This window comes from Scyliorhinus torazame, chromosome 4 (genome assembly GCF_047496885.1).
Source record: "Scyliorhinus torazame isolate Kashiwa2021f chromosome 4, sScyTor2.1, whole genome shotgun sequence".
NCBI lineage: Eukaryota > Metazoa > Chordata > Chondrichthyes > Carcharhiniformes > Scyliorhinidae > Scyliorhinus > Scyliorhinus torazame.
The window spans coordinates 183,172,588-183,199,286 of record NC_092710.1 but is presented as its reverse complement, the minus strand read 5'-3'; the positions used below and the strand labels follow the sequence as shown (position 1 = coordinate 183,199,286).

At 47.0% G+C, this 26,699-nt stretch overlaps 1 protein-coding gene across 12 annotated transcripts in view; it reads left to right on the top strand.

Annotated features, from left to right (window-relative positions):
• LOC140410628 (dystrobrevin beta) overlaps positions 1 to 26,699 on the top strand; it is a 964,620-nt gene that overhangs the window by 848,669 nt on the left and 89,252 nt on the right. For 10 of the 12 annotated variants that reach the window (XM_072498957.1, XM_072498958.1, XM_072498965.1 and 7 more), the window contains 2 exons: positions 18,630 to 18,789; positions 24,051 to 24,140. In XM_072498957.1, coding sequence (XP_072355058.1) covers positions 18,630 to 18,789; positions 24,051 to 24,140 — 250 coding nt within the window. The remainder of the gene's footprint in view (positions 1 to 18,629; positions 18,790 to 24,050; positions 24,141 to 26,699) is intronic. The other 2 variants (XM_072498964.1, XM_072498962.1) reach the window with 1 other exon arrangement.

Here is a 26,699-nt window from a genome sequence, read left to right as displayed (position 1 = left end):
GAATCTGGACATCTAAAAACTTAAAAGCTCTCGACCATTTCTACTTCGTTCCCATTGATGTGGCATGTTCTCCTCTACGCTTCCTGAAGTCGATGACAATCTCCTTCGTTTTTTTGACATTGAGGGAGAGATTATTGTCTTCGCACCAGTTCACCAGATTCTCTCTCTCATTCATGTACTCTGTCTCGTCATTGTTTGAAATCAGACCCACTACTGTGGTGTCATCAGCAAATTTGAAAATCGAGTTGGAGGGGAATTTAGCCACACATTCATAGGTGTATAAGGAGTATAGTAGGGGGCTGAGGACACAGCCTTGTGGGGCACAGGTGTTGAGGATGATCGTGGAGGAGGTGTTGTTGCCTAGCCTTACTGATTGTGTTCTGTGGGTTAGAAAGTTCAGGATCCAGTCGCAGAGGGAGGAGCCGAGGCCAAGGCCATGTAGTTAGAGATGCGTTTCGTAGGAATAATGGTGTTGAAGGCTGAGCTGTAGGCAATAAACAGGAGTCTGACATAGGTGTCTTTGTTATCTAGGTGTTTCAGTGTTGAGTGCAGGGCCAGGGAGATGGCGTCTGCTGTGGACCTGTTGTAGTGGTAGGCGAACTGTAGTGGATCAAGGCAATCCGGGAGCAAACCAAGGCAATGATTTGTGCCATGACTAACCTTTCGAAGCACTTCATAATTATGGATGTCAGAACCACTGGACGATAGTCATTAAGGCACGCTGCTTGGCTTTCTTTTGGTACAGGGATGATGGTTGTCTTTTTGAAGCAGAAAGGGACCTCAGATTGTGTACAGAGAGGTTGAAGATGTCTGTGAATACCCCTGCCAGCTGATCTGCGCAAGACCTGAGTGCCCGTCCGGGTACCCCATCTGGGCCAGTTGCTTTCAGAGGGTTGCCCTTGAGAAGGCTGCTCTGACATCTGCAATGGTGACCTCAGATACAAGTTCATCTGAGACTTCCAGGGTAGAGGTATGCTCTTGCTGACCATCGCCCCCATACCCTCCAACACCTCTAACAGCCCAATGGGGGCTCCCAGCCCCTCCACCAGATCCTCCTCCACCTTAGGGAACTCTAGCTCATCCAAGAAATGCCTCATTCCCTCCACCCCGGCTGGGGGTTCCGACTCATATAGTCTCTTATAAAAGTCCCCGAACACAGGAAACTGCAAGTTCTCCCTGTGTCTGCGTGGGTTTCGTCCGGGTGCTCCGGTTTCCTCTCACAAGTCCCGAAAGACATGCTGTTAGATGAATTAGGACATTCTGAATTCTCCCTCTGTGACCCGAACAGGCGCCGAAACGTGAAGACTAGGGTCTTTTCACAGTAACTTCATTGCAGTGTTAATGTAAGCCTACTTGTGACAATAAAGATTATTATTATTATTATTCACCCCCACTGGGTCTAAGACTATATTCCCCCTCCTACCCTTCACCTTTCCGACCTCCCTCGCCGCCTCCTGCTTCCTCAATTGGTGTCCCAACATCCTACTTGTCTTGTCCCTGTATTCATAGACTGCCCCCCTGGCCTTCCTCAGCTGCCCTACCGCCTTACCCATAGATATCAGTCCAATCTCCATCTGGAGTTTCTGCCGCTCTCTCAACAACCCCGCCTCCAGTGCTTCCGAATACCTTCTATCCACCTGCAGAACCTCCTCCACCAACCTCGCCATCTCCGCCCGCACTGTCTTGTCTCTTATGCGCCTGTATTGAAATAAACTTTCCCCTCACCACTGCCTTCATTGCCTCCTATAGCATGGTGGCCGAAACGTCACCCATGTCATTCAGCTCCACATATCCCCGAATCGCAGCCCTCACCCTCTCACAAACCTCCTCATCTGCCAACAGTCCCACATCCAACCTCCACTGTGGGCACTGGTCCCCCCGCTTCACCTGCAAGTCCATTCAATGCGGCGCATGGACCGAAACCACAATCGCCAAGTACTCTGACCCGACCATCCCCACCAACAACATCCTGTCCATCACAAGATAGTCGATCCGGGAGTATACCCTATGTACGTGGGAGCAAAACAAAAATTACTTCACCCTCGGCCTACCAAACCTCCACGGTCCACTCCTCCCATGTGCTCCATAAACCCTTTCAATTCCCTCGCCACCGCTGGTACCCTCCCCGACCTCAGACTCGACTGATCCAATTTCGGCTCAAGAACCATGTTAAAATCCATCCCAAATTATCAGCCAGTCCAGGTCCGGGATCTTCCCCAGCACCCGCCTCATGAACACTACATCGCCCCAGTTTGGGGCATAAACATTCACTACACCACCGGCATCCCCTCCAATTTCCCACTTACCATAATGAACCTCCCCCCGGAATCTGCCACTATGATCCCCATTTGAAACACTACCCGCCTATTAATCAAGACCGCCACCCCCCTCGTCTTCAAATCTAACCCTGAATGAAAGAAAATAAATGAAAAAAAATGAATGACCTGACCTACCCACCCTTTCCTTAGCCTGGTTTGATCCCCGATCTTCAGGTGCATTTCCTGCAAGAATGCCATATCCGCCTTTAAGCTCCTCAAATGCACGAACACGCGGGACCTCTTGACCGGCCCATTCAACCCTCTCACATTCCATGTGTTCAGCTTCCTCCTCCTCTCCCCACCACCCTTCCCCGTCCGCCGATCAACCATGGCCCCTCTTGGGCCAGCTTCCGGCCCGCATCCCACACCCCACCAGGCCCGCCTTCAGTTGTCCACCGTCATCAACCCCCCTCATACCATATTTCAAAAGTCCCTCCCCTGTCAGCGCCCCCCCCCCCCACACATAGAGCAACAATTCCAACCCCCATCTACACACTAACCACCCGCCCAGCTAGCCTGTTAACCCCCGCCCATGGCATCTAGAATCCTAATATCCTAACCCCTACTGATTTCTACCCCCACCCGCCCTGCTCACACACTACCTTGGTGCAAATAACAATATCAACAATCAAAGACAGATAGAAAAAAACAAGAAGAACAAAGGAAAATAGCCCCTGAGAAAAACCGGAACCCAGTGCACTCACCCACGACCCTCCCCCATCCCCTCAAAACAGCCCCGAATGCACTCCACGAACAAAATAACCCCAATGAAGGTTCTCCCACCCCCATCCCCCTGTCCCCTCACAGAGACGTTACATCCATAACATTCACAGAAGAAAAGACAAACAACCCCACCCCCAAGGGAAAAAACAAAAAAGGGGAGGAGAACCCAAATCCCGACCTCCTCGGCCAGCGGGACAGGGAGAACCAACCTCCCCAAACACCTCCCCCGAAGTTCAATGTTCCCCTTCTCCTGCCAGATCATTGTCTCTCGCAATCATCATCACTTCCTCCGGCATCCCAAAATAATATTCCCCACCATTGTAGATCACCCAGAGGCAGGCCGGGTACAGCATCCGAACTACGGCCCTTCTTAAAGAGGGCAGCTGTCACTCTGTTAAAGCCTGCTCTCCTCTTTGCCAGCTCCGCACCCAGCTCCTGGTACACTCGAAGTTCGTTGCCCTCCCAGGTACACCGCTTCGTCTGCCTGGCCCACCTCAAGATCCTTTCTTTATCAAGGAAACAGTGCAACCGTACCACCGTGGCCCTTTACCTTGCGGCTTCCTCATCAGCGCCCTATGTGCCCGATCCACCTCCATGATCCGTTCGAAGACCCCCTCTCCCAGCAACTGCTCTGGCATTTTGGCTACATACGTACCAGCGTCCACTCTCTCAATGCCCTCTGGCAACCCCCAAGTCCTCAGGTTCTGTATCCGGGAGCGATTCTCCAGATATTCTACCTTCTCCTGAAGCCGCTTCTGGGTATCGTGCAACGCCTCCATCTCGGCCGTCAACGAAGCAAGTTGCTCCTCATGCACTCCCACCGTCCCCTCCACCTTCTGGATCGCCTGGCTTTGAGTCTTCAGTCTCAGCTCCACGCGGTCGATCCCCGTTTTAAGTGGGTCCACTGTCTTCGCCAGGTCCTCCAGAAGTTCCTTTCTCTGCTGGGTGAGCATCTCATTCAAGAAGTACACCAGCTGCTCAATAGACCATTGAGAAGATAGGGCCGGCCCCTTGCCCTGCGCCATCTTTTCCTGTGTCGCAGGAAATGTTTCTTGCTCCGACAACTCCTTTTGCCTAAAACCACTTCTGGTCCACGAGTCCATCCACCGGTGGATTAAACTCTTCTCTTCCTCCACCACTCCTGCACCTTTTTTCCATCAAAACATCTGCCCGTTAATCGGGGAAAAAGCCCAAGAACACTGCCACAAGCGGGAGCTGCCAAATGTGCGACCACTCACACCATGGCCACCACCAGAAGTCTTCAAGTGATTTTTTTCTTTTGTTACGATTATCATTTTTTAGAACTTTTAATTATTGAAATGTTAATGGGGGGATAGACATGAAATGTCATGGGTGGGATTCCCCCTTCCCCCACAGTGTGTTTTGCGGAGGTGGCCTGCCATTGGCCGGAAAAGGGACCTTCCGGTCCTACCACTGCCATTCTCTCCCCCCCCCCCCCCACCCAACCTCCACCTCACCCACCATTCTTTCAGATCTTTACTGTCCTATACAAGTGCCATTTGCTGATGAATAGAGGAACTGAAAATAATCCCCAAATCATTCCTAAGCCAAAGTTCAAATACATCCAATGTTGACATAGTGTAAATCTCACGCTATCCAGGCTGCAGTATTTTTTCCTGTTCGTGATTAACTATTTTAAACGGTGGAATTTATGATGTCGTTAAAACATCAATGATGTTCGAGATTATTCTCTTGTTGAGTTCCTCACCGAGCCTTCACTGTATGCCATCTTGTTTTAATTTACTACTACTTAAACTTGTTAAAACTACACATTCATTGAAGGAATGGAAGTCCAGAAAGCAGTGCTACCCTGCCGAGATAACTAAAGTGTTGTCTACAGGTCAAAACCCAGTTTTAACTACCACCTACTAATTTACTCATTTACCTTACAGGACATCAGTAATTCGTTTGATGTTTAGATTTCTATTTTTTTATTTGGAAGTATAAAGCTGTTTCTGTAAGAAGAAGCTGTGTAATTATGTTTCAAATGCAGTGTTCCCTCCAATTAACTGAGCATAAAGAAAAGTGCGTTATTGATGATTCCAATCCACTCCTGGCCAGTCTCCCGTCTTCCACTCTTATATGAATTTGAGTTCATCCGAAACTCTGGGCGCAATCTACCAACCACGCTGCGCCCGAAAAGCAGCAAGCCCCAGCACGGTAAATGATGGGAGATCTACCCGCCTCGCTACGCCTCGCGAAATCTGATCCAGCGAGACACCGAGTTGTGAAGCCATATCGCATTGTGGACGGGGTCAATTTTTGGCAAATCTGCATATTCGAGTAAAATGCCTAGTCTCACTCTAATATGCAGTTTCCTGAGGTAACTAAGGCGTTTGGATCAATCCCCTTCACCTTGGAGAGCTTGGGCGAGCGCTGTTCAGTACTGGTCTCCACAAATGGGGATTAGATGGAACGATAGAAGGATACGGACACAGGAAGTGTAGAAGATTGTAGTTTAGTCGGGCAGTATGGTCGGCACGGGCTTGGAGGGCCGAAGGGCCTGTTCCTGTGCTGTACATTTCTTTGTTCTTTGTTCTTTGTTTGATACTCATAGGGGTCTCCTATACAAGTGCCATTTGCTGATGAATAGAGGAACAGAAAATAATCCCCAAATCATTCCGATGCCAATTTTCAAATAGAACATAGAACATAGAACAATACAGCGCAGTACAGGCCCTTCGGCCCACGATGTTGCACCGAAACAAAAGCCATCTAACCTACACTATGCCATTATCATCCATATGTTTATCCAATAAACTTTTAAATGCCCTCAATGTTGGCGAGTTCACTACTGTAGCAGGTAGGGCATTCCACGGCCTCACTACTCTTTGCGTAAAGAACCTACCTCTGACCTCTGTCCTATATCTATTACCCCTCAGTTTAAAGTTATGTCCCCTCGTGCCAGCCATTTCCATCCGCGGGAGAAGGCTCTCACTGTCCACCCTATCCAACCCCCTGATCATTTTGTATGCCTCTATTAAGTCTCCTCTTAACCTTCTTCTCTCCAACGAAAACAACCTCAAGTCCATCAGCCTTGCCTCATAAGATTTTCCCTCCATACCAGGCAACATCCTGGTAAATCTCCTCTACACCCGCTCCAAAGCCTCCACGTCCTTCCTATAATGCGGTGACCAGAACTGTACGCAATACTCCAAATGCGGCCGTACCAGAGTTCTGTACAGCTGCAACATGACCTCCCGACTCCGGAACTCAATCCCTCTACCAATAAAGGCCAACACTCCATAGGCCTTCTTCACAACCCTATCAACCTGGGTGGCAACTTTCAGGGATCTATGTACATGGACACCTAGATCCCTCTGCTCATCCACACTTTCAAGAACTTTACCATTAGCCAAATATTCCGCATTCCTGTTATTCCTTCCAAAGTGAATCACCTCACACTTCTCTACATTAAACTCCATTTGCCACCTCTCAGCCCAGCTCTGCAGCTTATCTATATCCCTCTGTAACCTGCTACATCCTTCCACACTATCGACAACACCACCGACTTTAGTATCGTCTGCAAATTTACTCACCCACCCTTCTGCGCCTTCCTCTAGGTCATTGATAAAAATGACAAACAGCAACGGCCCCAGAACAGATCCTTGTGGTACTCCACTTGTGACTGTACTCCATTCTGAACATTTCCCATCAACCACCACCCTCTGTCTTCTTTCAGCTAGCCAATTTCTGATCCACATCTCTAAATCACTTTGTGTAAATACATCCAATGTTGACATAGTGTAAATCTCACGCTATCCAGGCTGCAATATTTTTTCCTGTTCGTGATTAACTATTTTATACGGTGGAGTTTATGATGTTGTTAAAACATCTAAGGCCCCCAGGTGCTTTCCCTCTGGGCAGGGTGGTATCCTGGCACTGCCAACAGGTGGCATTGCCAGGGTGCCAGGCTGAGCACTGTAAAGGTGCCAAGCTACCATTTTTCACGCCCCGGTGATCGGGCCACGGGGTGTGCTGCCCATGTGTGGGGGATGCAGGAGGTCCTGAGGACTCCCTTATAGTGAGTTGGGGCTGGGGGAGGAAGTGATCATGGGTCGCTTTGGGAGCTTGAGAGATTAGGAGTGGGGCTCCTCAGTGCAGAAAATGTGGCTGAGTGTGGCCTCGGGTGCATGTTCCCTACTGAGGCCCCATATCTAACCAGATGGGCGTTAGATAGCGAGGTGTTAGTCGGCGCTGCAATCACCGGGAAACATACGGCTAAACACGTTCATTATGGGACTCTGTTCCCATTTGGTTAGATCGGGCCCCCTATCTCGCTTCGAGGGCTATTCCCCTAACATCCCTTTGTTCACTGACCAATTTGAACCCTGGTCTGACAATGCCTCAATTTAAAAATTCTTATCCTTGTTTTCAGTTCCCTCCGTGGCCTCGTTCTTCCCTATCTCTAACTTCTCCTGGTCTGTCACCTCTGCAGTCCTCCAATTCTGGTACTTTGCACATTCCCAATTTTAATCATGAGCAGCCGGTGCCTTCAGTTTCCTAGGTGCTAAATGCTGGGTTTCCCTTCCTAAACTGCCTCATTTGTCTACCTCTCTCTCCTCCTTTACAATGCTTTTTAAAATACCTCTTTGATCATGCTTCTGATCAGCTGCCCTAATATTTCCTCACATGGTCCCTGCCAACCTTTGTTTGATAATGCTTCTTAGGCCATTTTACTATGCTAAGAACTGCTATCTAAATAAAAGTTACAATAATATCCTCTTGGCATATTTACCATTCTTACACTCTTGAATTTGGATCATTGTGTAAATTGTTCTCGCCCTCCTCCCTACAACTCCCAAATTCAAAATTCTTCCAAACGTTTCCAGAATTCTGTATTTCCCGCCGCCTTCCAAATCTCCATGTTTAGCACTGGACTCATCAGAGAGCACAATGATAAGTGTGTGGCTGTCCATGTTCAAAATATGACCATTGAATAATTCCAATCACATCATTTCTGCCCAAAAACATAGCATTCATAGACTGTTGATAACTGACTCTTAATATTCGCATTTCTAAAAGTCAATCCTTGTACAGGGGTATGTCCCTCAAAGTTGGAACACAATGAGGGTGGATTTCTAGGCCTATTCTACTTGTCCAATGCTACCTTGACAGAGAAACCATAGAATTTGTGCAAAACAGAATTATGGTGGATGTGGGAGAATCCTCCTGGAAATTCAACCATGGCCTTCCACCCATATCTTTAAAAGTGCCCAAAAAAAGCATCAACGGCGTCTTCAAATTTTACATACTTTTGTGTCTAGTATTGATTGATAGTGCAGAGTTAACTGAAGATAGCAGCCTTCATGTTCACTATTGTAAACTGGGGAAGGTAAGAATGACAACTTTAGATATTTAATCCCCTGGTTAAGCTCCTCCTGAAAAAACAAAAGGAAAATGAATCAAACCTCAGTATTCATGTCATGGACATATCCTCCAATAACAGCTAGTAAAATGAGCAATTTGGGCAATTGCTGCCGGGATGTTCACACAATAGCAGATCACTGTGCAACGGACAATAAAGCTCGGGTGGCTTCATATTTGTGTTCAGAATGCAATTGTAGCAGATCTGTACCCATAAAAAGAGCTGGTTTTGATTTAAAATGTGAAGGGCTTCAAGATGTTGGATTTACGAGTTTGGCAATGTTGGGCTCTTTTTGTTTGTACCATCTGACTTGCCTTGACATTTAGATTGAGTACTGTAGCCTGTAACTAATTAGCTTAATAATGAAAGTGTGAAAATCTGGTTTGATATTCTGGTTGGGCCAATCAATCCAAGATCTTTCAGGTAGAACAAAACCTAATTATTGTGAGTTATCTTGCTTAAGCAGGAAGTTCTCTATGATAAACTAAACTGTGCTAACAAAAGCATATCTTGAAATAATACAGAAAAGTCCGTGTTATTTTGAAGGCAGGTTATTGATGTTTGAGATGGCATGGCTGCACAATTCATGCGTAATGTTAGATTTAGAATTTACAGTACAAGCGAAAAAAGTAGAACATAAAGAAGGAATCACAGCAAAACGCTCCACTAAATATACATATGCTGCCGTTTCTTTTTCAACGTATTTCCTTTGGCAAAATTAGATCAAAAGATGTACTCTTATTTAACTTTCAAGGTGGCATAGTAATGGGCTACAATAGTTCACTCAAGTAAACGTGCCAATCTCCATTTATTAAGCAAGTCCTTGAACAACATTTCTGGGTCTATAACTGTTACCCACTCCTTAAAAGCTCATAATTTTCCACTTTACATGGGAACCAACTATTGTTAGACTAGCTATTCACGGAGCCACAATACAAATCAAACAGATAGTGGATCTCTTTGAATCCAAATACATGATCATTGTGACCCTCAACCATGTCCAAATTATCCCTCCATGAAGTGTCTTATAGAACATTTTGTTATGTTAAAGGATGTTTAATAAATTTAAGCAAGATTAGCATTTCTATAGCAGTTTATTCTTTATTGTTGTGTGTTCTCAAGGTGAAAATGACCATGTTCATCATCTGGGGTGTTTGGTAGGGTTCCAGTGAGTATGTAGGTGACTGCTAAGACTGACTTGCGTCCAGAAGGTTCTGCTGCAAAATAGCAGGATACTGCAGATGATTGAGGTTGGACAAGTTTCTGACTCGGGATTTGCTCTTCAATTTTCTCTACCTTTAATTCTTGCTTTGAATCAAAGTTGCCCCATTTTTGATTTGGTTGAGCCAGGGTCAACAATCCACTCCCAGGACTCAAAGTTGATGTCAAAACTCCGACATGAAGTTCTTTGAATGTCCTTGCGGCACTTCCTTTGACTCACATGAGAGTGCAACCCACACTCAATTTCTGCACAGATGATTCACTTTGGTAAGTGAGTGTCAGGCATTCTGGCTACATGACCAGCCCAACTCAGTTGTGACTTGCTGAATATGGTGTGGATATTTGGCATGCCAGCGTGATGAGCAGCGTGTCTGTTCTTTTGTCTTGCCACCTTATTACATTGTGCTTCTCATTCCATGAATTATTTCGAAGTGCAATCATTGTTGTTATGTAGGCAAATGTGGCACAAGTTTTGCAAAAATCAATATTTTTACAAAACCAGCTGAGATAAATGGCCCAATCGGAAACTGCTTTCAGTGGTGTTGCTTGAAGAAAGTGTTGGCCAAGACACCAGGAGAATACCCGTTCTTCAGATTGTACTTCGGGATCTTTAATACTTGATTTAAATCACTGGAATAGTAGGCCTTTGCCTTGATTTAGCATTGCACCTGTGGGATGGCAGACCAAATAACGCAGTGCATCTTCAGTACTGCATTGGTTTGTCAACTTAATGCTAAAACGCTGGTGTGTACCTTGAATAACCATAACCTAATGTAAACTTCTGTCACTTAGTCTTTAATTTGTAGGTACAAATTACTGCTATGTTAGAAAAAGTCAATCTCTAGTATTTCATCTGAACAGCTCATTCTTCATTTTTTCAAATTCCTTCATGGGATGCAGGCTTCACTGGCTAGGCCAGCATTTATTGCCCATTCCTCATTGGCCTGGAGAAGGATGTGGGGAGTTGTCTTCTTGAACCACTGCAATATATGATTTGTGACACCCATAATACTAGAAAGGAAGTTTCAGGATTTTGACCCATTTGTTGTGTCCTCTATTTTGCTTTACCTGGATGGCTTGGATGCATAGTGTTGAATAAAGAACATAAAGATTTGTTAACAAACAAAACTATAAATTTCTTACACTACTAACTAAGATTTGTTCACATTACAAAAGTAGAAGGTTTCTATATTAAACTATGCTATCTCTAACTGCAGAACTCTCAAATATGCAACTGCACTCTCTCTCATGTCTCACCATCTTCTCTAATCTTCTGTCCCACAAGGCTCAGTGTCATCCCTTATATACTCATAGGACTAGCTCCCTCTAGTGGCTGTATGTATACATTTCATTAACCCTTGCATTGCATTCATGTATGATAATACCCCACCATTGACATTGAAGCAATGGCAATAGCATTCCAAGTCCAGGATGGTGTGTATATTGGAGATAAATTTGCAGGATTTAGGCTTCCAAATTGATGAGAGTCAACATTTATTTGTTATGGGGAAGCAGCCATCACAAGCTAATTCCCGTGCTTGAAATTTTCAGTTGGAGATAGCACATTGAACAGAAATCCTGATTGATTTTTATTTTCATATCTTGACCTGAATTAATGTGATCAATTGTCGTGCCATCTCATTGCTCTGATAGAAGTCTGCATGTCAATTATTGCACAGACAATGCCTCACACTGAAAACTAGACAAGTAATAGATACCCTAGAGTGATTATGGGTTCAATTGTGTGATTCAGATGATCTATAAACAAAGTATAAACAGTTCAAGAAGCCCCTCAAGTCGGTTACAGACTCCAACATTCACTTAATTATTCATGTTAGAATATTCAGCCTATTGTGTGCACATACATTTTAATTTTCTTTTGTTTATTTTGCAATTGCTAACTTATGCTACATTCTCTGTCCGCAAGAAAAACTGCTTTCCAAAGTCCTTAATCCAGATTATTGGAAGCAGTCCACAGTTGATTCTGGAAAGTTTTTGGTGCAGTAGTTATACCAGTACTTCGTAAACAACCATTTACTTTGCATCAGAGCAGTTTGTTTTCTTTTTTTTTCAACGGCAATGATCCATTTGAATTGTGCATTAACATGAAGTGTTTTCAGTAGTAACTTATCTTTAGTGTAAAGTGATTGGGACTTGCTATAAATGATTACCATAGGACTTCCGGTTGCAGTGATGCGGAGCTAAGCCGCACATTTTGGCAGCTCCCGCTAGAGCGGACTTTTGGGCTCTCCGGAGGAGCCCCAACGGAAATATTTTGACCAAATCCCATGTGGGAAGGTGAAGCAAGGTCCCCCTTCCATCGTGTATGGAGGGGACTAGAAGTGGAGCGGCGGAAAAAGAGGCTTTGGAGCAGCGGCAGAAACACAGGGGAAAAAACAAGATGGCGGAGGGCGGAGATCGAGCAGCATGGGGGCCGGACCAGCAGGAGTTTCTCAGGCGCTGCGTGGAGGAGCTTAAAAAGGATGTGCTGGCGCCAATGCTGTTGGCGATCGAGGGGCTGAAGGAGACCCAGAAGGCCCAGGCGGTAGAGCTCCGAGAGGTGAAGGACAAAACTAACGAGGATGAGATCTTGGGCCTGGCGGTGAAGATGGAGGTGCTGCACAAGAGGTGGTCCGAGAGATTCGAGGTCCTGAAGAACAGGTCGAGGAGGAAGAATCTCCGGATTCTGGGTCTCCCCGAAGGAGTGGAGGGGGCTGATGCCGGGATGTATATGAGCACGATGCTCCATTCGCTGATGGGTGCGGAGGCCTCTCCGAGCCCCCTGGAGCTAGAAGGGGCTCACCGGGTACTGGCGAGGAGACCCAAGGCTGGCGAGCTGCCAAGGGCGATAGTGGCGAGGTTCCATCGTTTCGCGGACAGAGAGAGTGTCCTGAGATGGGCCAAGCAGGAGCGGAGCAGTAGATGGGAGAATGCGGTGATCCGAGTCTACCAGGACTGGAGTGCGGAGGTGGCAAAGAGGAGAGCTGGCTTCAACCGGGCCAAGGCGGTGCTGCATAAAAAAGGGGTGAGATTCGGAATGCTACAGCCAGCGCGACTGTGGGTCACGTACCAGGACCGACACCACTATTTCGAAATGCCAGAAGAGGCTTGGACCTTTATCCAAACGGAAAAATTGGACTCGAACTGAGGGACTGTGGTTGTGGGGGAGATGTTGACTGTATACAGGGTTGTAAATATGGGTAAAGAATGTTTCACGGGTGGGACGATGGATGGGGATGGGGGAAGAGTTTTTGATGGGACAGTGAGAAATGTGGGCGTCGGTGCTGGAGGGAGGTGAGACTCGGGGATGGGGGAATTGGGATAAGGCCGCAACAGGAGCTGTGCCACAGGGGGCGGGGCTGGCTCAGGAAAGCGCGGGCTTTTTCCCGCGTTAGGGAGGGGGTGGGATGGAGGAGCGCAAGAAGGAGGAGTGATTTCCACACCGGGGGGGGGGGGGGGGGTCAACGGGAAGCCGTGGTCAGCAGGAGTCAGCTGACTTACGGAAGTATTATCGGGGGAGCAAAAGAGCTGGATTTGGACCTAGCAGGGAGGGGGGTGGGGAGAGGGGGCAACAATAGGGTTGCTGCTGCATTGGCCGAGGGGGAACTGAAAATGGAAGAGGTGGTCGGGGCGGGGGTTCCCCGTCTGGGGGACTGTAGGGTGCGGGAGACGCGGGCACGGGACTGGCCTAAAATAGGAAATGGCTAGTCGGCAGGGGGGGCGGGGATAGCCCCACAATCCGGCTGATCGCGTGGAATGTGAGAGGCCTAAATGGGCCGGTTAAGAGGGACCGAGTGTTCGCGCACTTAAAGGGACTGAAGGCAGACGTGGTCATGCTTCAGGAGGCACATCTGAAAGTGGCAGGTCAGGTCAGGTTAGGGAAGGAATGGGTAGGACAGGTGTTCCATTCGGGGCTGGATGCGAAGAATAGAGGGGTGGCAATACTGGTGGGGAAGCGGGTGTCGTTTGAGGCCAAGAACATAGCAGCGGACAATGGAGGCCGATGCTTATGGTGAGCGGTAGGTTGCAGGGGACGGGGGTGGTATTGGTAAATGTATACCCCCGAATTGGGATGTTGCTGGATTCATGAAACGTATGTTGGGGCGTATTCCGGACTTGGAGGTAGGAAGCTTGATAATGGGTGGGGATTTCAACACGATGTTGGACCCAGCACTGGATCGCTCCAGATCTACGACCGGAAAGAGGTTGACTGCGGCCAAGGTGCTCAGTGGGTTTATGGATCAGATGGGGGGAGTAGATCCGTGGAGATTTGCCAGGCCTTTGGCCAGATAATTTTCTTTTTTCTCCCATGTACACAAGGCCTACTCCCGGATAGATTTTTTTTGTTCTGGGCAGGGCATTGATCCTGAAAGTGGAGGGAACGGAGTATTCGGCCATAGCCATTTCAGACCACGCCCCGCATTGGGTGGAGCTAGATCTGGGGGAGGAGAGGGACCAACGCCCGTTGTGGAGGTTGGATGTGGGACTGCTGGCAGATGAGGAAGTGTGTGGGAGGGTGCGGGGGTGCATCGAAAGGTATCTGGAGGCCAACGACAACGGGGAGGTGCAGGTGGGAGTAGTATGGGAGGCGCTGAAGGCGGTGGTCAGGGGAGAGTTAATCTCCATCAGGGCTCATAGGGAGAAGAGAGAGGGTAGAGAAAGGGAGAGGTTAGTGGGGGAGATTTTAAGAGTGGACAGGAGATATGCAGAGGCCCCTGATGAGGGACTACTCAGGGAGAGGCGAAGTCTCCAGACGGAGTTCGACCTGTTGGCCACAGGGAAGGCAGAGGCACAGTGGAGGAAGGCACAGAGGGCGATGTATGAGTATGGGGAGAAGGCGAGCCGGATGCGAGCTCTGATCACATAAGAGGATGGCAGCGAGGGAAATAGGTGGAGTCAAGGATGGAAGGGGAACTACGGTGCGGAGTGCGGTGAAAGTGAATGAGGCATTCAAAGCCTTCTACAAGGAGCTGTATAGGTCCCAGCCCCCAGGGGGAAAAGAGGAGATGCGACGATTCTTGGACCAACTGAGGTTCCCGAGGGTGGAGGAGCAGGAGGTGGCTGGTTTGGGGGCGCCAATTGGGGTGGAGGAGCTGGTTAAAGGACTGGGGAGCATGCAGGCAGGGAAGGCCCCGGGACCAGATGGGTTCCCGGTGGAGTTCTATAGGAAGTATGTAGACCTGTTAGCCCCGTTACTGGTAAGGACTTTCAATGAGGCAAGGGAGGGGGGGGACCCTGCCCCTGACAATGTCGGAGGCGATGATCTCTTTGATCCTGAAGCGGGATAAGGACCCACTGCAATGCGGGTCGTATAGGCCGATCTCGCTCCTCAACGTAGATGCTAAGTTGCTGGCAAAAGTGTTGGCTACGAGGATTGAGGACTGTGTCCCAGGGGTGTGTCACGAGAACCAGACGGAATTTGTAAAGGGCAGGCAGCTAAATACCAATGTGCGGAGGCTCCTAAATGTGATTATGATGCCATCGGTGGAGGGAGAGGCGGCATAGTGGCAGCTATGGACGCGGAGAAGGCCTTTGACCGAGTAGAGTGGGAGTATCTCTGGGAAGTGTAGCGGAGGTTTGGGTTTGGGGGAGGATTTATTAGCTGGGTTAAGCTCCTATATAGAGCCCCGGTGGCGAGTGTGGTTACGAATCGGCGGAGGTCGGAGTACGTCCGGCTGTATCGAGGGACGAGGCAGGGGTGCCCCCTGTCCCCCCTGTTGTTTGCATTCGCAATTGAACCTTTGGCCATGGCATTAAGGGAGTCCAGGAAATGGAGGAGGGTGGTTCGAGGGGGAGAGGAGCATCGAGTGTCGCTGTATGCAGACGACCTGTTGCTGTATGTGGCGGACCCAGTGGAGGGGATCGTGGAAGTCATGCAGATCCTAAGGGAGTTTGGGGACTTCTCGGGCTACAAGCCCAATGCAGGGAAGAGTGAGCTCTTTGTGATCCATCCGGGGGATCAGGGAAGAGGAATAGATGACCTACCGTTGAGGAGGGCGGAAAGGAGCTTTCGATACTTGGGGATCCAGGTAGCTAGGAGCTGGGGGGCCCTGCACAAATTTAATTTGACGCGGCTGGTGGAGCAGATGGAGGAGGACTTTAAACGGTGGGGCATGTTGCCACTCTCACTAGCGGGCAGAGTACAGTTGATTAAAATGGTGGTCCTCCCGAGGTTTCTTTTTGTATTCCAATGCCTTCCAATTGTGATCACCAAGGCCTTTTTTAAGAGGGTAGGCAGGAGCATTATCGGTTTTGCGTGGGCGAGTAAGACCCCGCGGGTAAGGAGGGGATTCCTGGAGCGTAGTAGAGATAGAGGAGGGCTGGCGTTGCCGAATCTGGGTGGCTACTACTGAGCAGCCAACATGGCGATGATCCGTAAGTGGGTGATGGAGGGAGAGGGGGCGGCATGGAAGAGGTTGGAGATGGCGTCCTGCAAAGGAACGAGCCTGGGGGCGCTGGTGACGGCACCGCTGCCGCTCTCGCCGACAAGGTACACCACGAGTCCAGTGGTGGCGGCAACGCTAAAGATCTGGGGGCAGTGGAGACGGCACAGGGGTGCGATGGGAGCCTCAGTGTGGTCCCTGATCAGAGATAACCATCAGTTTGTCCCAGGAAGGATGGACGGGGGGTTTCAGAGCTGGCATCGGGCAGGGATTAGAAGAATGGGGGACCTGTTGATCGATGGGACGTTTGCGAGCTTAGGGGTGCTGGAGGAGAAGTTTGGACTACCCCCGGGAAACGCTTTCAGGTACATGCAAGTGAGGGCGTTTGTGACGCGGCTGATGAGGGAATTCCCGCTGCTCCCGGCACAGGGGATTCAAGACAGGGTGATTTGGGGCGTATGGGTCGGAGAGGGCAAGGTGTCGGCGATATACCAGGAGATGAAAGAAGAGGGGGAGGCTTTGGTAGAGGAGCTGAAGGGTAAATGGGAAGAGGAGCTGGGGGAGGAGATTGAGGAGGGTCTGTGGGCTGATGCCCTAAGTAGGGTTAATTCCTCTTCCTCGTGTGCCAGGCTTAGCCTGATACAATTTAAGATTGTTCACAGAGCGCATATGACGGGGGTGAGGCTGAATAGGTTCTTTGGGGTGGAGGACAGATGTGGGAGGTGCTCAGGAAGCCCGGCGAACCATGCCGGCACTGGATGGGTTCTGGAGGGGAGTTGCGAGAACTATATCTAAGGTGGTGAAAGTCCAGGTCAAGCCAAGTTGGGGGCTAGCATTATTTGGAGTAGCGGACGAGCTGGGAGTGCAGGAGGCGAAAGAGGCCGGCATTCTGGCCTTTGCGTCCCTGGTAGCCCGGCGAAGGATCTTGTTAGTGTGGAAAGATGCGAAGCCCCCCAGTGTGGAAGCCTGGATAAATGATATGGCTGGGTTTATCAAGCTGGAAAGGATAAAGTTTGCCTTGAGAGGGTCTGTGCAGGGGTTCTCCAGGCGGTGGCAACTGTTCCTAGAATATCTCGCGGAGCGTTAGATAAAGTTTGGTCGACAGCAGCAGCAACCCGGGGTGGGGGGGGACATCTCTTTTGGGGGGGGACATCTCTTTTGGGGGGGGCGGGGGGGGGGGGGAGAAGGAGGGGGGGGTTTCTGGGGGGCATCTGAGCAAGAAAATACATAAATGATCCGGAAAACTGATATGTACGGGAGGAATCCAATGTACAAAGTTCTGTATCATATTGATTTGCCATGTTTATGTCTTGCTATGCGCGTTTTCTTTTCTTTTTGTTAGGGGGGGTTGTTTATATGGTTGAAAATTTTGTTAAAAATGTCTTAATAAACATATTTTAAAAAAAATTAAAATGCTTACCATACTTAAGGTAGACTTAAGATACTTATACATAGTTTTCAACAACTTTACAGAAGCTGAAAATCTCTTTTATAGCACAAAAATGATGCCGTGACCCCTAAGAATTATTAATAACCAGATTGTTTAAGACCATAGGTCACGTCTGTTTATTCCTTTAAAGTCCTCTGCACATTGTGATCATCGCCAGACAAACAATTCAATCAGCAACAATGTTTAGCAGCAACAAGTAGCTGTTACGTCTATCAGTACTCCTGGTGAAAGGTGAGCGGAATTATTAGCTACTCCTTTTCAGCCTGCCACAGCAAAATGAGACTAATTGTACCCGCGAGCCATCTGCTACCTGGCCTATTTCCATATGCCTGAGGCAGAGAATATATTGACAAAGTGGGTCTTTCAGCCGTTGCCATGAAACAGCCCTGCAATCGCTTTTTCTGTGGTTCTATTAATGCCTAAGAAAGGCTATTAGCCTGGTTCCACAAACACAATTAATGGACTTCTTAGCTCTGATGTTTGTGCTTCAAATGCTAAAGAGTAACAAAACCCTACTGCACCAGAACATTAAAATGTGAGGCCAAAAGAGGGAGATGGGTGCCAGAATTATAAACGGCAGGGTTTTCCTAATGTTTGACTGGAACATGGGCTATTTTGTTTCAAGGTATTTGGCATGAAAACATGATTAGTAAACTAGTTTTTATCATAAATTAGCAATATGTGCAACACGAGTCAGGTGGCTAACCTTTCTTGAATTTGGGGGTCTCGCACTCCACTTGTGGAATGGTGCTCATTCGAATGAATCATGCGATTTAACGAAGAGGTAGCTTCTATATTTTTGCTGAATCTGTGGTTCTGTAAGTCAGATTAAATAACCAGCAACAGTAATAGCGCATCACTCATACTTTTTACAAAATGTATCCAAATAGATCTTTGCTCTTTTGTACACCAAGAATATTGAGAACTAATGACAAGTGACAAATGACAAACTCTGAAATGTAATTTTAAGGAATCCTGTTTGGTTCAAGGATGAAAGTGGTGATAATGTATTGTGTTTTCTTTCCAATAACATTTGCTGAAGTTTTGACGAATTGTTTTAGGAAAGGATGACATTACTTATTTTATTTATAAAATATTACAAACTGGCTTTGAAATATACATTGTTCTGTTTTCTTATTGTGCAGGCTCAAGCTGCTGGCTCTCCTCGGTCATCGCCTAGCCATAGTGCCAGCCGACCCATGCCAATGCCCGTTCGGTCAACCTCTGCTTGCTCCACACCAACCCATGGTCCTCAAGACTCATTGTCTGGGGTTGGAGGAGATGTGCAGGAAGCTTTTGCACAGGGTAAGTGATTAATTTTGCCAAATGTTAGTTGCCTATATACTGGCTTTGTCTTTTTTTTCCATTTGTATTTACTGTACTATGAAGAATTGCAAAAATGTGTTTTTCTGACTGTATATCTTTCAATTGCTGATTATAAGGAGATAACTTTTTATATTACAATATCTGTAAAAGCAAAGAACCTGCCAAAGCCAATTGTATTGCCAATTTCCAATACATGGAAATAGGAGAATTTGGGACTTTAAATATACCTTGGCAGTGATCTTGCAAAAGGACTACCAATGTGTAAGAATGTGCAACAAAAGCAGTTTAATTCTGATTAAGGCTGAATGCAACACTTGAACACCATTTACAACAAAATACTCATGATTTGACTGGGGTGGGCACAGTAAGAAGTCTTACAACACCAGGTTAAAGTCCAACAGGTTTATTTTGAATCACTAGCTTTTGGAGCGTAGCTCCTTCATCAGGTGAGTCACCTAGTGATTCCAAATAAACCTGTTGGACTTCAACCAGGTGTTGTAAGACCTCTTACGAAATACTCAGCCTTTGCCTTGTTCGAATGGCTGCAGTATTGATATTGCTGGTATAGTTTACTTCTGGTCATTGCCAGTCCTTAAGATCTCAAATTTGGGGAATTCAGCAATGTTCATACAGTTAATGGTCAAGGAGAGAGGTGAACGTTGTGTTATCTGACTTGCTTCCAACAACCACAACTACCTTCCCTTTTGTGATTCCAGCCGCTGGAGGTTTTAACCTATGGCCCTATTCAGCTCACTTCTGCTAACACTCCGAGGTGCCAGAATCCTAAAAGGGAGCAATAAATGTAATTCTATCAAAGATTGTCCAATTTATTTGCACCATCGATTGGGTGCGGTGTGGTCTGAAAGTTCTTCCGATAAAGTATTGTTTAATTGTTGATTCAGGGGCCTCAATGGTCGGAGAAAACCATTTCATTCCTTGGAGCGGTTTGACCTGGTCTATAAAGGTGGAGGGAAGAACAACTGTAACTGAAACTATAGTTGATGTTTTGAAGTCTGGTCAGGAAATATCGTAGCTGACTTCATACAAAATCACTATTTCCTTTTCTTATCTACATTGCTTTCCATGCAATCTGTTAGATTTGAAAAATATTTGTCTGAACCATTATACAAGATGTTTTCTTAAATTTGTTCTCAGGAGATGGGCAGTGCTGTAATTATTGCCCATCTCTAGCTGTCCTTAAATGTTACTGGTAGTCTTACATCCTGAGCCACTGTGCTCCTTGATGTGAAAGTGCCTCCACAATGGAAGATGTCAGGAAACTGGCCCAAGGAGCAATGAAAGAACAACAATATATGGCAAAGTCAGGATGGTGTGAGATCGGGGGTAAACTTGAGTGTGATGATGTTCTCATGATATCACTGCTCTTATCCTTCTTGGTGTCACAGGTTGCAAGTGACGGAGATGCTGTTGAGTCTTGGCGAGTTACTTTTGCCAACAGGCTGACCTTCGGGACCCACTTGATGGCCAGCACATGAACAATGGGCCGAAGGGCCTCTTTCTGTGCTGTTAAACTCTATGACACTACGAAAGTAGAGGGATATTCAAAGTTCAGAGGAGAGCCACGAGGTTGATGTCAATGTTTGAGTTATGGAAAAAAACAAGATTTGCATTTTGCTAACACCTTCACAACTGCACGAGTACAAAGTAGTGTGCAGCCAATGAACTACAGTCATTGCTGTAATGCCAATTTATGCACAGCAAACTTCTACGAAAAGCAGTGTGATAAAGATCAGATAATCTGTTTTTTGGGATGTTGATTGATGGATAAATGTTCATTAGGACATCAGGATAACTCCCTGCTCTTATTCAATGTAGTCCCATGGAATCTTTTACACCCAAATGAGAGGCAGAGCCTCCATTTAACATGGTATCTAGAAAACAGCATTTCTAACAGGGCAGCACCCTGCAGTATGACATTGGGGTGTTGGCCTAGATATGGAGGTGAACTACAACCATCTGTCTGATGTAGATACTGAGCCATGACAAACACAGGAAAGACTACGGAAATTTAGGCTTAATAGCCCTTAATCTTAAAAATAATCTTGCAGGAGAGGATGAAGCATTTGCTAATAAATGGTTGGGAAAGATGAATCCAGAACATTACTGTAAACTAAACTGAGAGAGTAAGACACAGGGAGACAGTTTTAAACTCTAGAAGGCTGCTTTTAGGATTTTCACTTTCGATGCAAGATTTTTGTTTGGGGGGGTGGTGGGGTTGGGCGCAGACAAAGGCAGCGAATTCTCTTAAAGATCAGAGGATTTTCCTTCGATAGCTGGTGTGAAAGAGTCCGAGTGTGATTGTTCTGAGCCAGGTTTAATCCGGTAAATGCAGTAAGTTTTGCTGTGGGTGAGGGTCGACACCAGACCCAGAAAGAAAGAAGATAGTTTTCTCCAAACCCTATTATCCCTCAACACATTTTGGATGGATGCATAAACTCTCTAACCTGGTGTTTGGCTTCCCAAATGCTCCTTCCAACGAGTGGACTGAGGGAGAGCGTGGATATGTGAAGGGATTGCAGGGTGGGTATCTGTGCTGGGCTTTCTACAGAAATGGGGACTATTGGTGGGTGATCCTGAAAAGCTACTCAAGTTAAGGTTAGTTGATTGAAAGACTTCGGTTCAATTCAGTGAAGAATCGGATTGATTGGTGACGACCCGATGTCCCGTTACTCGGCATCAGTCTTGTCTGTGTGATGGTTCCAAATTACAGCTAACCGTCGGGCTTGCTGTTGGGATGTCTGTCAGCCAGCCAGTCCACTCTACTTGTCACTCCTCGGTTATGTATTCACTCATGTCGCTCGTATCTCCCCTCACAAAAGCCATTCTCTGGCACCCTTTCTGTTTGCCACCCTGCTGATCTTACCCAGTAGTTGGGATACTTTTCTTTCCCAATTAAGGGGCAATTTAGCATTCATCTACCTTGCATATCTTTAAGTTGTGGGACTGAGACCCACGCAGACACGGAGGGAATGTGCAAACTCCACACAGACAGTGAGGCAGCAGTGTTAACCATTGCGCCACCGTGCCGCCCTTAGTTGGGATACTTGTCTTAATTTCAGGTTGCGGAGTGGCCTTTTATGCACCTTCCCACAACCCACCCGTCTGCAGGTCAAGCAGTGTTACAGAGATGGAAACAAACAGTCTTAGTGTGGATGTGTCGCAGGCAACTCATCTCTGAGTCAAATCTAATGCCAAGATTGTAAACAGCGTCAGATAGATACCAGGGAAAAGGAAACAGTTAGTGACTGGGTCCATCAGGACATTTCTGCTCATCCATTAGTGGATATCAGATGATTTATAGACGGAGGAGGGATCAAAAGAGGTGGAGATGAGATAGAACTGGGTTTTACCAATTCGATGCCATGATTTTGGATGACATCGCTGTGGGGCAGAAAGAAAATGAGAATTAGAGGGTGCCAGGGTTAGATCCTTACAGGACACCAGAGATAACAATGCAGAAGTAAGACGACAAACCATTATTGATAGTTCTCTGGCTACAACAGGATGAATTGGAACAAAAGCAGGAAAGTGCAGACCCACCCAGCAAATCATTGAAGCAGAATTTTGTGATCAATTGTGTCAAAGGTGGCAAGCAGGCTGAGGAAGACGAGGAGGAATACCATTGCCACAGTCAACTAGGCTGTCATTTGTGACTTTGGCAAGAACTGGTTTTGGGACTATGATGGGTGTCGAAACCTGACTAGAGTGATTCAGACAAGTGGTGCTGAAAAAGGTGGGCGCGGATATGGGAGAAAGTAACAGGTTCAAGGGTTTAGGAGAAGAATAGAAGTTTCAAGATTGGGTGATGATGGCAGGTATGAAGGAGAGGGATCAGCAACTGAGAATAAAGAACTATCAATAATGTCAGCCAACATAGGAACGAGGAAGGGAAATTGAGTGGTCAGCAGTTTAGCAGGAATGGGGTACAGAGAACAAATGGTGGGTCTCATGGACAAAATGATCTTTGGAGAGGGTATCAGGGGAGAACAAAGAGAACCTGGAGAAAGATGCAAATTTAGAGTTAAGGCAAGGGCCCAGTGGACTAAGAAAAGCAGTAGAGGCACCCTGAATGAATTAGTTTTATCTTTTAACAAAAAAGAAGCCCATGAGCTCAATGCATTTATTATTGGAGGTGGAGAAGGAGGTGAGGGAGGTTTCAGAAGAATGTTGATGATTACGAAGAGAAGCCAGGGGAGGCTTGGGAGAGGAATGTGGATAGAGTGCAATGCCAGAAACTGATCAGAGATTGCCTTAAGAGTAACGATAGTCCAAAGATGTGTAGGTTAAGTGGATTGGCAATGCCGAATTGGCCCTTATTGTCAAACATGTGCGGGTTAGGTAGAGTTATGGTCTTATGGGGATAGGGTGGGGGAGTGAGCCTAAGTAGGGCTCTTTCCAAGGGCCGGTGCAGACTTGATGGGTTGAATGACCTCCTTCTGCACTGTAAATTCTATGATCATGACTGATCTCATCTCAGCCTGATCTCTCTTCCTGCTCACTCCCCATAACCCTTCATCCCACTACTATAAAACACCTATCTCTCTATCTCCTCAAATTTGTTGTAGGTCAGGGATTTCAGATCGGCTCCTTGTGGAATGTTTTGACATTTAGACACAAGGACTGGATTATTGTCCCCAAGGTATACTACTCACTGCGGCACCATAAGGAGCCAGGCACATCATTAGAGGACAGGAGTGCCTGAAGGTAGGGAAATGTTGTTGCTATTTTACAGAAGACATGGTCTCCAGAGGCGGACCCCACAGGGATTAAACATGAGGTAGCACAGACCACAGCTGGGTTCTATCTGTCTAAACGTGGCTCTAGCAGGCTTTATCCAGCTGCCCCAGGATGTACTGCCACTCTTCTGATGATGATAGTTGAGGTTAATGGCATAGAGGCAAGAGGCAGGGAAACCAGCTGACTTCCCTTTTAATGCCACTTGGCAGTCAAGGTTTCAGTGACTGAGCTCCTTGGGGGTGGGGGGGAGGAAGAAAATTCCCCGCAGTGTTTTCATCCGTGTGAATTCAGTGATTGGTCCCTCCACCCCATTTTTACTATTTTTCTCCCACTGTACCATCCAATCTTGGGAAATCCAATGAAGTCTTCAGGTCATATCCTGCAGAAGCTCTGATGGTAATCTCCTACTGCACAGAAAATCCTATGAGTGATGTAGGTTGTACACCAGCCTGAACCTGCAGATTTTTTTTCATTTTGTACAGGAGCCCGCAGAAACCTACGAAATGATTTGCTGGTGGCAGCTGACTCCATTACAAACACAATGTCCTCGCTGGTCAAGGAGCTCCATTCAGGTAGGGACATAGGTTGAAACTGGCCATGGAACCTGGGCTAATTCTCTAGCTAACCTGAAGATTTAACTAAATGCTCTGCTTCTGGACTTGATCTTCAGTAGGATTAGTATTTTGTTTTGAAAAATTTGATTGTAGATTCCTTAAAACGCATTGATTTGCATAATGTGAGATGTGATCCCACTTGATGCAAGTCTCTAGACTATTGAGGAACATTGATATACCTCCCTACTCTGCTAGTAGGGGAAATGGGTCTTTATCCATTCCTTGTGCTGAGACATGGCCTTTTAACCTTTCAAACTTCTTAGAATCAAATTCCTCTCTCAAGACAATTATTTTTAAAGAAAGCACCAATGACAGGATGTGCCCAATGGCAGAACACATAAAGGAACATCTTTACATCTATACTCAGTTATGACTCTTGTTCTAAAGGTATAGTGTACTCTGACAGTTGTCTCAATTAACCCAAATTAAGATATTAGTAACTGAATTCAAATTGGCCTTGACATTTCTTGAAAATATTAAGCAGCGGGAGATAAACCTGCAACAAAATAGGTTTCCGAATTTAGTTTGACACTATCTATTTTCGAACAAATACCATGCTATCTTTCCATTTATAGGCTGTACAACACAGACTTACTTTGAGTCCCATCTTGCACACGACAGCAAGAACTGACTAGAATACTAGCATATCATAATAACAATGGCCTGGGCGGCACTCGCTACTGATTGCGAAGAAAGCTGCCCAGAATGATTTACCGGGTTCCGTGCTATCTATTGCCCCCATTATGGCATCAATTGTATTCTGTCAGTATCTAAAGGGAGATCCCTGAGCATCCAAGTAGAGCAAGCTGGTTGAGCAACCATTCAGATTGAAGAATTCTCACATGAGAAAAACCAGTAAGTGAAAAGCACTAATTATCATTATCATTTTACACAGGGTTAAATAAAGATTGGGAGATGGAATAGAATTAACTTTAAAAAACAATTTTTATCTTTATTTTTCTTTTTGTTTTAAAAATCTTTGGAATTTTCATCATGAATTGGAGCAAATTTCAAGGCCTTCAGATTTCAAGGCCAGGGAGGTTGTTCAAAAGTAATGTCACCAAGTTAAAAAGTTTAAAAACTCAGTTGTACCTTATTAAACTAGACTTAACTTTTTAATTGTTTTACAGTGAGAATAGTGCACAAAAATTGAAAGTTGAAGTCAAACCACAAATTTTATATCGTTTGCAACTGCCGTAGCACATCCTGTGGAGGATAACGGTATTATTGATAGCAACTTGGGACTTTGACTGCGCATGTGGGATCCCCAGAGGTTGCTGTCAATTTGACTATCATTGTGATGCACGATCAATAACTACTAAAACGAGGCTGTAGCACAACTGAAGGCTTTAATAGACTAGAACTGTCCCCCAGTAGCTCAGGTACAGAATGAGGGCTGCTGGGATGGCACTGGTTCTTCTACCCCACCTATTAGGGCGGAGCTACATACCATACAGCCAATGGTAAACCCCCAGGTTTAACCAATGGAACTTCAGCCTCTCGGGTACTGCAATACCTGATAATACCACATTTACCCCCTGTTAAAAAGGAGTCTGGCGGGGGTGGTGGCCAGCGGCTACAACTGTATTCAACATGGTGTGATCAGATATGGAGGTACCATGATACCTCCTTACAGTGTTTATTATTTACAGTTACAGATCGGTTAAAATGAAGCAATCAGTCGGCCGGGTGCCCTGGGCGTCCTCTGGGATCGTCTGAGCCTCGGTGGTGATTCCAGTGGGGGTCCAGGCGTCTAGGACTCCGGGAGCGTGGCTTCAGCCTCCATGGCAGCTTCGTGGGGAAAGCGGCTGACCTGGGAGGGGGGCGCCTGTAGGGGGCGTCGGTGGGTGGGAGGGCCCAGGCAGGGGCGGCGGGAGGACTGACCCTCCTGTGAGGTGCTGTGGAGTGGGGGTGGTGGTTGGGGTGCACGTGGAGTTCCGGCGGGTGCCAGGTCCTGTAGAGAGACTGTATCTTGTCGGCCGTCAGGGAACGCTACGTAGGCGTACTGGGGGTTAGCGTGCAGCAGCTGGATCCTCTCGACCAACGGGTCCGACTTGTGCGCCCGCACATGTTTTTGGAGCAGGGTGGTTCCGGGTGTTGCTAGCCAGGTCGGGAGCGAGGTCCCGGAGGAGGACTTCCTGAGGAAAACAAGGAGACGTTCGTGAGGTGTCTGTTTGGTGGTCGTACAGAGCAGAGCCCGGATGGAGTGGAGGGCCTCCTGGAGGACTTTTTGCCAGCGGGAGACTGGGAGGTTCCTGGACCGTAGGGCCAGTAGAACGGTCTTCCAGACCGTTCTGTTCTCCCTCTCTACCTGCTCGTTTCCCCGGGGGTTGTAACTGGTCGTCCTGCTTGAGGCGATGCCCTTGCTGAGCAGGAATTGACGCAGTTCATCGCTCATAAAGGAGGACCCCCTGTCGCTGTGTATGTAAGCGGGGAAACCGAACAGTGCAAAGATACTATGTAGGGCCTTGATGACGGTGGTTGCTGTCATGTCTGGGCAGGGGATGGCGAATGGGA